At 33.5% G+C, this 18,144-nt stretch overlaps 1 protein-coding gene across 9 annotated transcripts in view; it reads left to right on the forward strand.

Annotated features, from left to right (window-relative positions):
* Positions 1 to 18,144, forward strand: part of KCNJ3 (potassium inwardly rectifying channel subfamily J member 3) — a 150,278-nt gene that overhangs the window by 8,226 nt on the left and 123,908 nt on the right. For 3 of the 9 annotated variants that reach the window (XM_081051064.1, XM_081051065.1, XM_081051062.1), the window contains one exon: positions 4,074 to 4,290. The exons of 1 other annotated variant lie outside the window; for it this stretch is intronic. In XM_081051064.1, the coding sequence (XP_080907190.1) occupies positions 4,074 to 4,290 (217 nt within the window). Of the gene's footprint in view, positions 1 to 4,073; positions 4,291 to 9,626; positions 10,332 to 18,144 lie in introns of those variants that run through there. 5 more of the 9 variants (XM_081051067.1, XM_081051069.1, XM_081051068.1 and 2 more) reach the window with 4 other exon arrangements.

Raw genomic sequence — 18,144 nt, forward strand, 5'->3', positions numbered from 1 at the left:
GCAGAATTGTAGTAAGTTATCTTGTAGGCCTTTTTGGACTCTCAGTTCAAATTCATTTGACACTAGCTGCCTCTTTGAAATTTGTGCATGTCTGTAAAATGAGGAACCAGCTTTAAATTCTACACCTTTTAAATAGCAATATTTTTTATTATGAAGAATAACTTAGAGATAATTGACACAACCTAAATTGTGCAAAATCATTTTAAAAATCCATGAACATCTAATCATTTTTTGGACAGCAAATTTAAACAAACTTTAAACCTTAGATTTTCTTGATTTTTCTCTTAACTCCCAGAATTGGCTATAATGCATTTAACCAGAAAGGCTGTAAAGTGGCATAAAGATCTTTATTTCCTTCCCAAAAGTCTACACAATTGAAAATAAAAGTTTTATGGAAGTTATCACAGGTGCTACTGTTTTCAAATTATGTAGCAGATTTTTAAGAATTATCAATGTTCCATGAATTCCCTTCTACCTCTTCCTACTTTCTTACTCATGCAATAGTTTTATGATTCTAAATGATTATTTCATCAATTGGAGTCAACCTTAGTTATCAGCTTTTCACAAATTATATAATTTATTGTATCAATCTTAATCTTTAGCAGTTGTTTTGAATTATTGTTGATCTTCATCTTATCTATTTACACATTTTTATCTAGAAAATTATCATGGTTTTGTGTTCCTATTGAAATTAGGAGGCTTATAGAGCTAAAGGAGATAATGTGGACCATCAACAAATTGCTCTGTAAGTGAAAGATTTCTTTTTATATAACAAGTCTTAATATAATAAAGAAAGGTTAAATTGTTTTTTAATCTAAAATTTCTCCTACCTATTATCAAAATTTCTGGATAAAATATGGTAGTTGATAACTAAATAAGAGAATTAGAAACTGATGGAATATCAATGCTACTGATTTATTACATACTCAAGGTACAGATCATGGTTTAATTTTATAAACGCACATACATAACTCCTCCTTTTCTTCTGTCTTTTCTTTTCATATACATGTGCATTATAGTTCCTTGAACAAAAGTTCTCTTACTCCGCTTACACAAGTCAAAAGACATAACAGTCTTTCCCCACCGCTCCCACCCCACTTTGTTCCAGAACAGCTCTGGAATTACATCAGAATTAGAAAAGATTAGAAATTTTTATAAACCTATGATGTTTCAAGAACATCATAAGTATTTGGCTTAGCACTGATGACATACCCTTGTTCTAGCCAGGAGTTTAGACTTTAAACAATTCCAGTACTCCAAGCACCTATCACGCTAAAATCACAACCTTTACTCTTATAAATGGAAAATCTTTCTATTTAACTCACAGTGATCAATAGCCTCCCCAGTCGGTTACAGAGTGAGAGAAGCGAACAAAAATCAGGGAGGTAAGTATACATCCCATTGAAATATTTGATGGCCTAACATAAAGGAAGATAACCTGAAAGATAAAATTGTAGATGTTTGTAGTATCTCAGAATCATTTAAGAAATGTTAAATTAGATAATATCCACTGGAAAATAATTTTCAATGAAAATGTAGGAAATTTCACTTATCTGAAAAATATGTAAGCACAAAAAACATCTTTGAAATAAATAAAATACTAATTTCCCCATAGTATTATATAATAGGTACAGCTGTCAACTTCGATTCTACCAAGACTTAGATAGGACATAAAGCATTTTTGGGGGGGACATAAGTATAGTTTTGAGTATGTAGAACAAATTTTTAAATTCAGAAAGTGTATTGAGTTTCAATGGAGAATATACATGCATATTTAAGTCTAAATTACCAATATATGAATTAAATGCTTTGCTAAAAATAAAGTACTTCTTATTCTAGGTTGCCATTCTCCTGATAGACTGCTTGTTTCTAGGCCACTTCTTTTCATGGGTTGTTGAATGATCAGGGAATATAAAAGTTAATTGCTTACTCGAAAACCTTTTAGAATTAGGCTCAGGCATAAATAACAAATATGTAAAAAAGGAAGATGAATTTTAATTTTGTGAAAATGTATGCCCTTTAAGGAAAATGATTTTTAAATACATGGAAATTGAGTGTTTAAAGAATCGTCTTTGTGAACACTTTCATTTAACACTGAAAAAGCAGTTTAGAATAGTTAGTAAAACAACACAATGTCTGCTCATTAATTATAAACGTCAGAATACCACCTTGTGTTTATATAGCACCTGTTTCTTAGTATGTGGGAGAACAATGACATGGGGTTTTTGTTTTTATTTATTTTTGTTTTTGTTTTGGCTCTTACTGTGTTATATTAATCATTACTTGTGATACAACCATGTAGTTGGAAAGATTCTGGTCTTATCCATATTTTGTTAATTTGAGAATATGTTTAGAAAAATAGGTGACTTCTACTGGCATAGAAATTCCTAGTTTTCTCTAACATTGTTGTTAGAACGGTTTTTTTATTTGTTTGTTTTTTGTTTTGTTTTTTTGCACCATTAGATTTTTCCATAGATCTTTAGTATAAAGTATCATTTCCTCCTCCTCCTCCTCCTCCTCCTCCTCCTCCTCTTCCTCCTTCTTCTAATGAACTACTCACAAGGTAGAGAAGAATAAGTCTCAATATTTTCATTGGATTTTTTTTTTTATTTTCCCACACAAGTAAAATTCCTAAGTATCACTAATTACAAAGTACCCTCGCTAATTGTCTATGCTGCTGTTAAGACACTTTGCAGCAATTGCTGCCCTAACAGTCTGCCACCAATTTGAAATCCTTGGTTCTGTTTTGCCATGGAGGACATTTTACGAAACCACATTTCTCAGTGTTTTCAGACTTATCCACACCACAAACAAAAAACAACAACAAAACAAACAAACAAAAAAAACCCACACTTTTTTTTTGGGGGGGGGAACGCTGAGAGTGAGGTTTTTATCTTCTAACTACCACTTCATTGGACAGAGCAGTATTACAGATTTTTTTTAATTGAATTTGCTTAGCAGTCTGTTATATATTGAATGCTTCCAATCTCCGTTTGACCAATAGTAACCCCCCAATTAAATTTTTCGATATGTAACTTTTTAACACAGCCCTTATTTTATCAGCATCATCATATGAATTGAACTTTAATATTTGTTTATACATGATCCTTACAAGTAATGGACGTGGAGAATAAAATGAAAATGAATAGAAAAGAACAATAAGTTTACTTTCATGGTTTGCTAATTTTTAATAAGTATGTTTAATTTTCTTTCAGAATTTAGCATGCAAATAGTTTAGTAAGTTAAGTTTACAGTGTTTTATACTGATACTGAATGTCACGAACTTATGAAAGTTTTAGTAAACTATAAGATTAACCAATATAGATTTTTAAATTGCACTTTGTTTTTTAAAAGTTAAGTCTAGCACAATTTTTACTATGCTTTAAAATTCATAAAATACATAGAGAAGTCAACAACTTTAATGCAGTCTAAAGTAACTGCGAAACAGAAATAAAAACGAGTTTGAAAGCCATTATCTAACAACATCTGCCTTTTATTTTTATGTAAACTGTTGTGTACATAACATAATTTAATATGATGACATCTTCACTCTTCAAGTTGATGTCTATTTGTTACTTTTCAAAGTCCTGGAAAAATACATTATGTTTTGCTTTATAATAATGTAATAAATCTCTTCTTAATTTATGATCAACATTTTTCAGCTTTAATACCTTCTATAAGAAGTGACAACTTATTTGCTTTGTGAGGGAAAAAAAAATCTAGTATGCAATGAGTTATCATGCAGTGATTTATGTCAAGCAGTAGCACATGTACACTCAGTAGCACAGTTTGTGCTAATAGCCATTGTTGGACGAGGCATTTCTCCAAAGCCCATGAGTTAGGGAATGGTAATTATAGTAAGTCATATATTATAAATAATGCATGGATGTTCCGCAAGAGCTATGTGGGATTTCGGCCCATTTGCCAGAACATAGCTGTATAATGATTTGTTTGGAGTTTGTTGCAGATGATTGATGTGCAGAATGTTGGCAATGACGTGAATTATTGTTGAGCTGCCTTGAATATTTCTGTACAAGTGGTGATTTCTTCTCTTTTTCTGTGTACTTGTCTAGTCTCGGCAGACACCTGAGGGTGAGTTCCTTCCCCTTGATCAACTTGAACTGGATGTAGGTTTTAGTACAGGGGCCGATCAACTTTTTCTTGTTTCCCCCCTCACCATTTGCCACGTGATCGATGCCAAAAGCCCCTTTTATGACCTATCCCAGCGAAGCATGCAAACTGAACAATTCGAGATTGTCGTCATCCTGGAAGGCATTGTGGAAACAACTGGTGAGTAAAAACATCGATATGCCATCAAGTTTCTTTATTCCATAATGACATTATATCATATGCACAATACTTGTCATGAATTGGGTTAACTATCACAATAATGAAAGTAGTGGCTTGACTCTTATTTGTTTGTAATGTTAAATTGATACTACTTTGAAAATGAAAATTCACAGTTGTGATGATTGCAGATGTAATGCTGACTGAGGAAAAAAAAAGAAAAGGAAACAGATGATTCCTTGGGAATGATTATAATGTTCGGTTTTAATTACAAACTTGGATTTCCTATAATCATAATTTCTCTTTAAAGATTTAAGGTTAAAGTAAATTCAGCATAATTAGTGAGCAGCCTGAACTCAGCGTGCTCATTCTTGCCTTGGGGATGGTGATTCGGGGTGTTATTGATAGCCTACGATGTACAACCTCCGTGGAAAATTCCCCGTGTGTGAAACACATGCACGCGTGCTAAAGCAGCACTTTAATTTTAAAATGGGTCAGTAGATTTCCCCAGCTGAACCGGGACCAAAGTTTTTTTATAGGATTATTTTTCTTCTCTTTCTGTTTTGGGATAAACTATTTTTTAAAGATGCAATATAACATTGGTATGGCCCGAAAATAAAATTTGCTACTCTCTGAGGAGAGTAAGGTTGTTGAAAGAAAATATAAATCAGAGTATGTTATCTGGGGCCTAAGAATTGCCCAGTTGGTTTGAAACCTGATAGGTGTCTGATACTAATAATATATCAACATAGTTATATCCATATCCATATATGTGTATGTATGTGTGTATCTCAATTGAGCTTTACCCTTTCTACAAGTAATGAGAAAGCAAGAAATATTTTAGCTTACATTTTTTTAACCAATATTATTTTAACAATCTTAAAATGCTAATTATTGCATGTAAACTGTAATGTTATTGAAAGTAACATTAACAATAACAGAGAAACATTCAAACTATATACAAAGGTGGGAGACTTTTACAAACTATATACAAAGGTGGGAGACTTTACATAATCAAAGATCTCTCACCTTGATGTAAATCTTTGTCCCAGGGGCAAGGGGAGGAAGGCATTTTAATTTTTCCACACCTGTCACATATCACATATTTGAAATTTGGGCAAAATACTTCATCTTTAGATACCTCATTTCTAAAATGCCACATATTGATGAAGAATATCATCAATTTACAAAGGCTTTTAGTTCAAAAAAAAGTTTTACATTTCAATTTCAATTTTTATTCATCTTATTTGTTGAAGTAATTACATATTGTTAGAACTTAATTACCCGATGTTAACAATTTTTATTGATACATTTCTGATAGCATATGGTTCTATCTTTGACACATCTGCTTATAACTTACCAATTGCCTATTTTATTCTAATCAGTGACATGAGTGAAGTTTCTGTTTCAGTTGACAGCTGTAGAAGTCTTTCATTAATTCTATTTATCACTCTCTCTATCTCTCTCTACCTACCTATCTACCTACCCATCTACCTACCTACCTACCTACCTACTTACCTACCTGTCTATCCATTCTTCCATCCATCCATTTTTCCTGTGTACCCCTAGTTTGGGTTTATTTCTTAAGAAAAAGAACATTTTTTTACAAAATCACAATGCAATTATAAACAAAAAGTAAGGAAGTTTAACAATGACACAATTACTGCCATTTAGCTCAGTCTATGTTCAAATTTCGTTAGTTGTCCTAGTAATTGTCATCATAGCTACTCTCCCCACGCCCACTTCAACATCAGTTTAAGGACTATGCCTTTCATTTTTTTCTTAGCCTCAAGAAGGAATAGTTCTTCAGCCTTATTTTGTATTCTTGAACTTGAAATACTTGAACAGTACAGGTCAGGTGTTTTGTAGAAAGTCTCTCAAAATGGATTTTTCTCAGGTTTCCTTATGCATTCTTTTGATGTTTGACCTCTACGTGGGTATCTTAAGAGAATATTGAAGCAGGTTGTTTTTTTTAAATTTTACTTTTTTTTAAAATTAAGATTGTTTTCATTGTATAAATATATAAATATTTAGGAAATTCTTTCCTTTGAAGTTTAACTTTGTATTTTTTATGTAACTGAACTGCTATGTCTTCATATTTTAAAGGATAATGGTTAGTATATAATAGTTTACATAAGATCATTAGTTTTGCAATTTTAAATTGTTCATAAGGACTGTAGATTTTATTTTAACATTTCCTCACATTTTCTTTAAAAAAATGAAACAGTGAACTGGCAGAGCATACTTTTCACAGAAAATGTGAAAACTTGACTGGAGACCAAATTTGTTATTTACAGATAGCCTTTTATGAAGAAGAATTGAAGTCTGTTTCCTCTTAACCTCTTAATTAAGCTTGTTTTCTAGATATAACATAGAAAGACAAACAGCAAAAACATTACTCACAATTTATAGAATTTATTTCATGAAAAATTTATCTGACATTTTGTTTGTGTATTTGCTCTTACTAATTAAATCCCACACTTTTCAAGCTCTGTAAAATCTGTCTATATTTCCAGACCTCCCTGAGCCTGGTAAATATAACATAAACATTTTTATGTGCATTTGAACATTTATGCTTTTACTGAAATTTATTTAGATTCAATTTTAAGGATGCTTCCTTCTCTATTCTTTCATTTATGGTAAATTTTACTTTCTCATAATATTTATTGCGTAGCGTAAGACAGTTAAAGCTCTTCTGGGATATTTTGAGACAGCAATAATACTACTTTTACCTCATGTGTTTTGGAACACAGTGTTGTGAATATGTGTTTATTCATTGTAACTTTTATCATATTTAATTTTAAAATATTAAGCTTTTATCATTTGTTTATTAAACAAGTATTTGAGTGTATACTATTTGCTTGGAAGTATTTGGAATGCTGGCATTATAGTGGTGACCAAAACAGATAGAATCGCTTTCCTTTTGGTGGCTGTATTTTAGTTAGAAGAGGCAGATAACAAAATAAGAAAAAAAATGAGCAAGATATTATTGGACCATAATGTGTTAGGCATAAAAAAAAACAAAACAAGGTGATGAGAAAAAGAGTGCATCCAAGGCTACTTTATTTAGGTTGATGATTAAGGATGGTCTCTGTGAGGAGGTGACACCTCAGCAGAGAACTGTCAAGAAGGAATTCCGGGACCCATCTGGGAGGAGAACATGACAGGCACTGGGAAAGCTGGTATGAGGGCCCCTGAGTTGGGATTCAGCATGGTTGATTTCAAGAACTTAAAAAAATCATGGAGTTGGGTGGAGGAGATGAACAATGTGGAGAGTGGGGTGAGGAGAAGTCAGAGTGGTGGAGGGGCCACCTCTGCACTGCAGATAATTGCATTGCACCGATAAGTGTTAAGATTTGATTAAAAATCAAAGCCTATATTTATATGAAAGTGATAATTTAGTAATCTCAAAACTGTATATAACAAAACAAAAAGCAACACTTTCCTACTGGGCAGCATATAGTTTATTTAAAAATGAGTGACCCTAATGTCTTGGAAATGAATAAAAGTTTAGACAGTTACTACGTTTTTGTGTGTGTGCATTAAAGATAATACCCACCTCATCCCCACTTTGTTCCAACAAACACTTAGTCACACACACACACACACACACACGTTGTTGTTCGCTTCACAGCAGTCCTCTGATAAGAATCTTCTGAACTCATTTAGTTTTTGTTTCTTCCTACTCCTGTAGTCTCAGCAGGAGTGCTTGGCAGGGGAAGGGAGGTGAGAAATGAGAAGTTTTCTAATTTCCTTGGAAGTTTCAGCTTTCAGCTCAGGACTCACAATAATTACTATCCCCCCTTCCTTGGAAATACTCCTCAATGATCAGACTCAGCCATTGTTGCCCTCCTAGCTTCAAATGAGTGGCATTTTCACTCCCAACAAGGAACACAAAATTTGCTTCTTCATTAATAACCTTTCCTTCTCTGCTCATCCAGCAGATTCCTAAACACAGGTTACCTCTAACTCTTGCTCTCTTTGCTTCTTCTCCCAGGAGAGAGAGCACTGCTAGAGGCAAACAGCATTGCAGATTTGGCTCATTAGAACTGGATGCTTTCAAACTTCAATCTGCTCTCTGCTGCTATTTGGCAGTCTTTTTAATTGTCTTTTCTGTACTCCCAGGCTGTCTCCCCATGGGAGCTATTTTAGACCTTTTCTCTCTTTCCATGCCCCCAGTCCCAGCTGTCCTATCCTTTCCTTGGCATATCATCTCTCCACCTATTCTGTCAAAAAGCACTTCAATTTCTGTTTTTATTTTTACTTTTATTAATCCTTTCCTCATAGTTATCTTCTCTTTCTCTTTCCTGATGTCTGTGGGGGTAAATGTCTTTATTCTTCTTCAAAAGTATCTTTGTTGTAGCTAGTTATGTTTCTCACCACCTGTGACTCAAGCTTACTGATGCTTCAGTACTTACCTAGTACCTAAAATCCCATCGACTTTACTTGCTCTCATACATTTTCAGTTCTTTCCTTATGGAAAAACAAATAAACAAACAAAAAAAACCCAGAAAAAAACAAAATACAAAATCTAATTTGTATTTGTCCTTTTATTCTCAAGGTTCTTCCTGGGCTACTGTAACACCACATTGTCCCTCCCTCTTGTGATTTATATTTTCCAAGTTTTCCTTATATCCTGCATGGCTATCTATCTCTTCTTCCTCCTCCTCTCTCGGAAATGTTCCCTGCGTCTCTAGCCTTGCTTTCTCCCCTTTAGAATCTAGATGCTTACTTACCCTCTCCCTTTTTAAAAAATATGAGTTCACAAAGTACTCACAAGTCCACCATTCCTTTTATCTCCAGCTATAAAACCTCCCACCTGCTATAGTCTTGTTGTTGCTATTCATTTCAAGGGCATTTTTTTTTTCTCAGTTTGATGCTGCTATTTTAATTCATAGTCAACTTATCCAAATACCAAGACATCATCTAACTTTCAAATTACATCCTCATTTGGAAAGTTTGTCTCTATGAATTATTGCAATTTTATGCCAGACCTCTCCTCACCCCTTTCCCTTTTTATATCCAATTACTTTGTTAATTCCACAAATATCTATTGAGCACCTATTACAGGATAAACACTATTCTAGACCTTAGAGGACACATTACTTAATAAAACAAAATTTCTGCCCTTATGGGTGTATTCATTTTTAAAGTTTTTAAAATTAAAGTTATTGGGATAACATTAGTTAATAACATTATGTAATTTTTAGGTGTACAAGATTATAACTCAAAATCTGTGTGATCCCCAACCCAAGTCTAGTTTCCTTCTGTTACACCTTATATTTGACCTCCATTTACCCCTTTTGCCTCCCTTCACCCTTTTTCTCTTCTGGGTACAGGTGTTCTTATGTAGGAAACAGACAACAAAATGAAGAAGTGCTTCATCTAGAATGTGAGAAAGTGATAACGTGCTACGGAAAGAAATAAAGCAAGAGAGGTTGGGAGTGTAGGGAGAGGAGCGTCGGCTACGCTGAGAAGGTGATACTTGGGGCCAAACACAACAGAGCAAATGATGAGGAAGAGGGCATTCTAGATAGAGGTATCAGTAAATGATCCAATGGAGAGGGTTCTGGACTACTTTCTTCACTCCTACTGTCTCTCACTTCAATTCCTCTTCTTTAAGCCCACATAATAGTACTTCTAAATCACAGCAGTTGTCTCGGGAATGGATTTAGTTATCTCTAAGCTCTCTGTTTATATGCAGATTGTGCATTACTGCTCAGTAAATTTGCTTATAACACTACTTTTATGATATACCTGTGCTCCAAAATCTCTAATGACTGCTGTATCAAAATGCTTGTATTTCTTCCTGAGAAAAGTAGGCTGCTTTTTGTCCTGGAATGTCCCTACACTGATGCTCACTCTTGACTCCCATATGTTTGACAATGCCATCTTCACTGCCTTAGGATAGCATTTCCATCTTTGTTCACATGGCATGGAGCTGCCATATTTCTTCAGTATTCCCTGAACACTTTAGTTCATCCTTTTATTTTTTTTAATAACTTATTTAAAAATATCTGGTCTTATTTATTTATTTATTTATTTATTTATTTATTATTTATTTATTTTACCATGAAAGAGCTATTAAATACATGCTCATTATTGAAAAAATAAAAGAAATAGAAATATGCAAAATAAACACTTTACTCTTAATTTCAACTAACATATTGATTTTTAACCTTTCCATGTCTGCATTCAGATATATTGTTATTATGCTACATGTGCTGTTTTATAACTTGCTTTAATTATAATTCTATACCATTAGTTTTAATAGTTTTATTGTATGCTAATGTATGTGTCTAAAGTTTTTAGTACCTATTTCTTAGTCTGGGATATTAAATCATTTTCTATTTAATAAGGTAAATACTCTTGTAGTTCATAGGTTTAATTTATTTAGCACCAATGTTACCATTTTGTATAAATTCCTAGAAATAAGATTCCTGAGTAAAGAGGAATATATATCTATTAGTTTTTAACATGTATTTCAGTGTTGCTATCTAAGAAATTGGTACCAATTTACAATTGTTTATGAAACAATTCCTCATACCCTTGACAAAAATGGATATTATAATTGTTTTTATTTTTTACCATTTGATTTTTTTTTTGTTCTTTTTGATTACTAGTGTGATTGAACTTATTGGCCATGAGTATTACTTAATTAATTCTGGGTTAATGTTGCTCATTTTGCTTGCAATTCTTTTTACACATATATTGATTGTAATATTAGCACAGTATTATAATAAATCATGTCCCTAGTAGTCTGCATATTTTATCAAACATTTTTCTCTATATAGCTTATACACATATAATTTTATCACATTTATCTTGTATGTGCTTTATGAAATCTCCAGATAAACTTTAAATTTCCAAGATTGATTGAGGACTTTTTTTTTATGGCTGCTTATTTCGTACGTCATAGATCTCAAGAGTGTGGTAGCACTCAGTAAATACCTCTGATACATTTGTGGTTATTTTAATTGATTTTATTAGAGTTGCTCTTTTTTTTTTTTTAAATAAGCTTCTTTTCAGAGTCATTAATTGTTTCTTATAGGAAATGAATAAGTAAATGCTTGTTGGTTATCTATGTTGTATTAGATATGAGATAGTACAAAGATGATTAAGGAGGAAGCCCACAGTCCACAGGGAGAAAATGTGAGGTAAAATAAGTAATTGGAATATGTGCTCAAAAAGAGGTAAGTCAGGCTATAGTAGGAGCCTAAATTAGTGGTCCCTGATGGATTGGCTTTTAAAGGCGGCTGAGAAGCCCGCCACTAGAGGACATAGCATAAGCTGAGACAGGAGAGCAAAGCACAAACAGCGTAAAGGGAGCTGGGCTTCTGGCCAGAGAACAGTAAGTGAGAATTCATTTTGTTAGAGGTGTCAAATAATTTGGTATGGTCAGAGTACAGAAGGGGTGGAGGGGAACTGGCTGGAGATGAGCATTTCCCTAAGACGTAGTTTGTACCTAATTCTGCAAGCAATAAAGCTCTTGAATGATTTTAAGCAGGAGAATGCCATGGTCAATATTTTTATAATAGAAAGGTCCCTCTAGCTGCAGGTGGCGGATGGACTGAGACCAGAGTAAGACCAGTTGTTAAGCTGTTACAGTAGGCCAGACCAGAAGTAACTAGGTCCTGCATGAAATTGCCTGGCTCAGGCAACTATATGACTGTTGAAAATAATGAAAAAGTCCTCTGGTTTCAAAGCTGTTATTTGTGATTAAGCAGGATTGGAGAAAAGGGCCCCACAATTCTGGAAGCCATTTAAAAGAAGCCAAGATTCTCTCCGAAAGGAAAGAAAAATGATAAATTGAGAAAAATAAATAAAACAGCACAAACCAGCCACTGACTCTTCTCTTTACTAATGAAAAACAGTTTGAAATTTTGTAATAAATAAATCACAAAACAGAATAACTAAGATGTGAATAACTGTGAATAACTAAGATGTGCTTATAATTTCCCTCTATGAATGATTCTACAATATTTAGCTTTATTAACAGTAATTAATCATTACTCCTTAGTGATCTGTCAGAGGTAGTGATCAGCAAATCCCCTCGTGTTATTGTAAATGAGGTAACATTCTCTTAACCTTTGGGAATGGTATTTGTCCTTCCTCACTGCAGGCACCAGTCATTTGCCTGTGAGCTCCTTCTACTTGTAGTCAGGACCTAAATCAGGGGTATCTTATTTACCTCTCTGATTTCCCTTTTCCTGCCCAGATCGTTACCTTTAAAGTAATTGCTGCTGTTTCAGAAGACTTTCCACCTTAATAGATAAAATCCATGATAATTTGATCTATATATATTAGAAATCTCCAAGTACCTTCTTCTCAGTAACTTTTATGATTATATATTTGTTAAATATTTATTGCTTCCTAATTATGACATAGTTTTTCCTTTTATAGATACCTTTTCAATAATTTGTTGAGTCAAATAGAGCTAAAATTTTGGGGAGCCATGGATTCTTTATAAATCTAAGGCAACTTTTTATGAGCAATTTGTAAATAAAATCAAATATTATTATTGTCTTTTGATAAGCCAGTGTAAAAATGCAATGGATTTTAAGAAATGAATGCCTCAATATTGAAGCATGAAATAGGGTGGCTAACCATCTTGGTTACCCTGTGACGGAAAGGTTTTCTGGGGCCTGGGCTTTCAGTGCTAAAATAGGAAGTCCTGAGCAAACGGAGATTGTTGGTCACCTTCCTTAGCAGTACGATAATGTCAAAGCCTTCCTGTATGCCTGTTTCAATTTCATGGAGAAGTTTGCTTTATCCACAGTAGAATAGATCTTTTCAAACTCATCATCAGAATTCACTCCACTATTTTCCTCACTCTATCTTTGTCAACATTGTCTCAATAATACATAATAATAACATTTTTACATATGTTATTTTCTCTATTATTTTCATTGCTATCTTTTATAGAAAATTTAATACAATCCTTAGCATTTCAGGATGGAAGTTTATCATTTTTTTGTGCAGGAGGTTGGTATGGGTAAATTACGGGGCGTGAGGTGGGGTAGAGAGCAGGGACAGTATCTGTCACAATCTTGCCTACGGGTGATATGAATAAAACATGTCAGCAAACCTTATGAATACTCTAGCTCATTGTTAAATGTAGGCATGGGGGCATTGCAATTAGAGAAAGCAGTTTTGGTTAAGATGTGGCATAGTTCAATGAAACCTCACAGTTTAGACATTACTTCACTTTCAAAGATTTTCAAAGTGAGATCCTGGGAGACTGCTTGCATTGGATTCCTTTGGGATGCTTATTAAAATTCTGACTTCTGGGCACTCACCTACACTTACAATGTAAAAATGTCTGATGTTTGTGGCCTAGGAAATTTGCATTATTAATAAACACCCAGGCAATTCTTATTAAGACCATTAAAGTCTGGGGACTCCTCAATCCAGCAACTAGGAAAGCTGCTAATATTTATTGAATTCACCACTCAATCACAATATTTTGCCCTAATCTACCACACTGGCATGTGATAAAAATGAAAGACAACATAGTTCTTTCAATTTCTGAAGTCTTTGGAGATGAAGCTTTATTTCAGTTCAGAGTGTGCTGATCAATGTAGCCAAGTGCAAATTAACGTGGGTAGAAAAGAGTGAAAATCAGGAGTATGAATTAAAATGCATTGCTATTCATCATCATAACCAAGAACAAGATGTGACAGCTATTGTGGAACATTGTGTGAAGATGTAATATAAATGCCAAACAAGGATGTCAGCACCATTCATTGATGGAGAGAATTCTGATTACTGAATTTGCTGCACATGCATTAGACCAGAACACTGTGTGGGATTGTTTGCTGTTTCCTAAGAGGGGGTCATTACACTTACTGAAAAGTTCAAAAAACCCAAGTTTTATAATTTTACAGTAAAACTAACACTGGCTATTAGTCACTAAAGCACTATCTCGGGGCTTTCTTTTCTGGGTTCAATTTTGCGGATGTTACAGAGATTAAATCGAAAGATGCTTTTAATAGGAAATGATAATGAGAAAGATTTGAGATCCGGATAGAGCGAGTTTATCTTGACAAATAAGGATTCTAGGCCGACTTTAACATTGCTTTGCTTTGATTAATTATTACTTTGTTATTTCTGTGCCTTAAGCTCTGTCTGAAAAAGAGCTAACATCTTTAGCGCATTCAGCCCATAGAGGAGTGTGTAGAACTAAAGTTCAAGTGAGAAGTCATTGCTGCTATTGTTATTGCTACTGTTGAAAATAGACAAAATTTATGAAATGTATGAAAACTTCATAAAAATATGAAGTTATTTTATAAACCATGGCATTTGAATATTTATTAATGATGGTGACGGAGTGCCACAGCCCTGGGGAGATCTTGTCTTGGGGAAGGAGAGAAAGGAGAACCATTAATTCTTTGTTGTCCAAGCGTGACTTCTCTTTGGAGCATAACCTTGTGTTAATTATATATGGGATGTATTTGCTGAACCTCTTGTGCCATAAATATACTCGCGTCTGAGGGTAACTCCAATTATGATCCATTCCTGATGCCTACTTCAGAGAAGAGTGACATCTAGACCATGTTAGAAGGATGATGAGATCATAAAGGCTTTTAGAGGAAGGGCATCTTCGGCTCCCTTAAATTACTGTCAAGTTACTTTTCCGCATGTGTCTAAATTAATTTTTAATGCAATTTAAGTCATTTAATTTTACTTTTATTTTAGATTTCTTGTCGTTTAAGTTGGAAAATGCCATATCATTAGTTTCTAGAGACATCTTTAGTTCCAGGTAATACCAACTCTGCTATACCTCAAAATTTAGATATAGGAAAAAATCTGGTTCCTTGGAGGGAAAACTTACTTCCAAATACCCATAATGTGAGGAGATAAGTTTGGAAAGGGAAGAGTATATGGTGCTGTGATGACTAGAGAAGGTTTGGATCTTATGAACTGAATATATGTCTTTTTGTGTATGAGCTATTAGCACTTTTTTTTTTTTAGTACTTTTCTGTGCTAAGGGTTTACTTTCTGACTCATGCTCCTGATTCAGCAGTTCTCCAGAAATGGCTGCAATCCTTCCATATTTGGCAGCACTACTTAGAGAATGTAGAGGGAAAATGATGCAGCCTCTTTATATGTGTGTATTTATTCAGATTAGCATTATCAGTTCCAAAAGTGTTTTAACATGTGTATCTGTTTCTTTCTGGTTTTGCTTTGCTGTACAGTTTCTCCCAGTGGCTTTTTCCCCCCAAAATATTCTTTATTACACTCCATTTCAATTTTTATACATTAAATGAAAAACGCAGAATATTATTAATGTTACATGGTTTATTCTCTCCACTTAGTGAAGTTTTTAATATTTAATAGCCTGTAAATTGTAGAATGGTCATGCCTCACAATCATTCTTTATGAAGAGATCCAGGTATCTTAAGTTTTAAGGCTAATTGAGGACAGATTTTGGTCATGAACATTTGATGTCTATCCTATGCAGTATACTGATAATCTACTGTTTTTATTCAGTTATTGAATATTGTTTAAATTTAGTCTAACCAGCTGAATTTAGCTAATTTTTAAAATGTGTCTGAATAGTTAGTAAAGGAAGGACCTAACCTTTACAGAGTGCCCCCCTATGTCCCATGTTTTACAAGACCAGTTGTACAGATACCAGTTAAAGTATTGCACCTTATTTGAACTGATCATTTAATTATATCTGCCTGATATGATGTCTTCCCTTGATTGGTACACTTGATAAAATCTAATATGCTACTTTCACCTTTGAAGAAGCATATTTCTTTTTTTTCTTTGTAGTAGAAGTCAAAATATTATCAGAACCAGAAAAAGTTGAAAGGAAGAAGAAAAAGCACATTTATGATTATTGAATCTTTGTTACTTAATTGAGTAGTAGAATTGGAATAACAGAATTATAAAGATAAAATGCACCTTATTGATAATCTAGTTAAAAACTTCCATTTGATCTGATGGAAATGGAAATTGATTCAGTGAAGTAAAACAACTTGCCCATCTCCTCAGAACCAGTTGAAGGTATAGTCTAGAATATGTTTTTGTGCTTTGAGTGTTATTCTGGCATTCTTCTTATTACCAACAATGTTTCACTTATTTAAATACATTTCTTGTTTACCTACTTTTAAATAATTTATAGTGATGGAGACTATATTTTGTTAAGACACATCAGTGATTGTTTTTCTCTATTACTAGGGTCTAAGTTTTATATCAGATCAGCTAGTTGCCTAATTGAACAGAGGGGAAGGCCAGTCAAGAAATGAATGCCTTATAAATAGACCTGGTCTTGAACAACACTGAAAAGTTCTTTTCTGAGCAAATACAATAAGAGTGGTGGTTATTGAGAGACCCATATTTTCAATAACTACAAATTAAGCAATCTCTATGTATAAAGTGCCATGCTAATCACTGGATACACAATAATGAATAAGAAACTGGGAGGGTCCCCACCAGCAAAACTGTAATCCAGTAAGAGGTAAAAACACATATACAAGCAGGGATCAATGATGATGTGTGAAGGCCACAACCTAGACTTAGGAAGGGAAGTGGGAGTTACCCAGACAGAGTATTATTGTTCATTGTGGACAAAGTTGGAAGACCTGAAGTGTAGGAGAAAGACAAAACTTGCTATTTTTAAGGTGCTAAATGAGTCATAGGGTTAAAGGCAGAGTATGTGTGAGGTAATGGGGAAAAGAAGGAGTTGCAGGAGGTGGAAGACTGGAAAATGTAGCTTTTTAAAATAATTAATGTGTTTGTACTTAATTGTTATGCGTAATAGGAAGTCAGATAGATTATTAAGAGGATAATGACATGATCACAGTTACATTTTGGGAAAAAAGAATTACTCTGACTGAACTTGGAAAAAGTAATAAATAATAAACTGGAGGTGGGTCAGTCAATTAGAGTTCCTGTGGCAGGAATTTAAATGAGAGGTGATAGATAATCTGTTGCTAGTCAAGGTTTGAAAAAGCAGCACCTAGTTTTGGCTAGGAGATTGAGGAAAACTTTTTGAAACTTGAATTGAATGAAATTTAATGTTGCTCTTAAATTAAGTTTGATGCTTGAAGATGAAAGAGAAAACATTTAAGATGGTGAAAGTGTAGCCTTAGGTGTGCAAAAATTAAGGGAATAGGTAGCAGAAGTTCTAAACTCGGAGTATGAAATGGAGTAAGGCTAGAAAGGTAAAACTGGAAAGGTATTGGGAGAAGATCATGGACAGCCTAGAATGCCAGGACTTCAATTCATTAGGCCAGAAAGAAGGTATCACAGGTTTGTGAGCAGGAGAGTGCTATGGTCTGATTTATACTTAACATCTCTGGACAGTAATGTGTAAAATCAGTAACAATAGTATATATAACATTGTATTTCTTATTTCATTGTGTTCTCTGTTCTGTTTGTCTTTCCTGGGAGAGGAAACATAGCTTAAATGGGTATAATTTAAATTCATTTAGCTTTTGGAAAAAAATCTTTGCATCAAAGTGATAGGTCTTTGCATCAATGTGCTACATACTTGTTTCAGATCACATGAGATATGTTCAGTGCTTCAGTAAAAAAATGAATTGTTTAAATTATTATTTTTAACCAAAATTTGTGACTAAAATTAATTTTTAAAGAATATCTACATGGTTAGAATGTTTGTCTTCAAAACATGATCTTTAAATATTCACTACACAGTGATATGAAAAATAGTGTCAAATTAAAACTGGAATTTAAAAACCCTTTTTAGAAGAAATCTGTGAAGGTATTTAAATTCATTCAATAATACATTTTTACTCTAAAACTGAAAAGTAAGGTCTAGAGAGCACTTTGAATCATGCCCCATTTGTCTTTTACAATTTTTTTCAGAATTTTTAAGAAGTAAAG

Source organism: Rhinolophus hipposideros, assembly GCF_964194185.1.
Source record: "Rhinolophus hipposideros genome assembly, chromosome: 6".
Lineage (NCBI taxonomy): Eukaryota > Metazoa > Chordata > Mammalia > Chiroptera > Rhinolophidae > Rhinolophus > Rhinolophus hipposideros.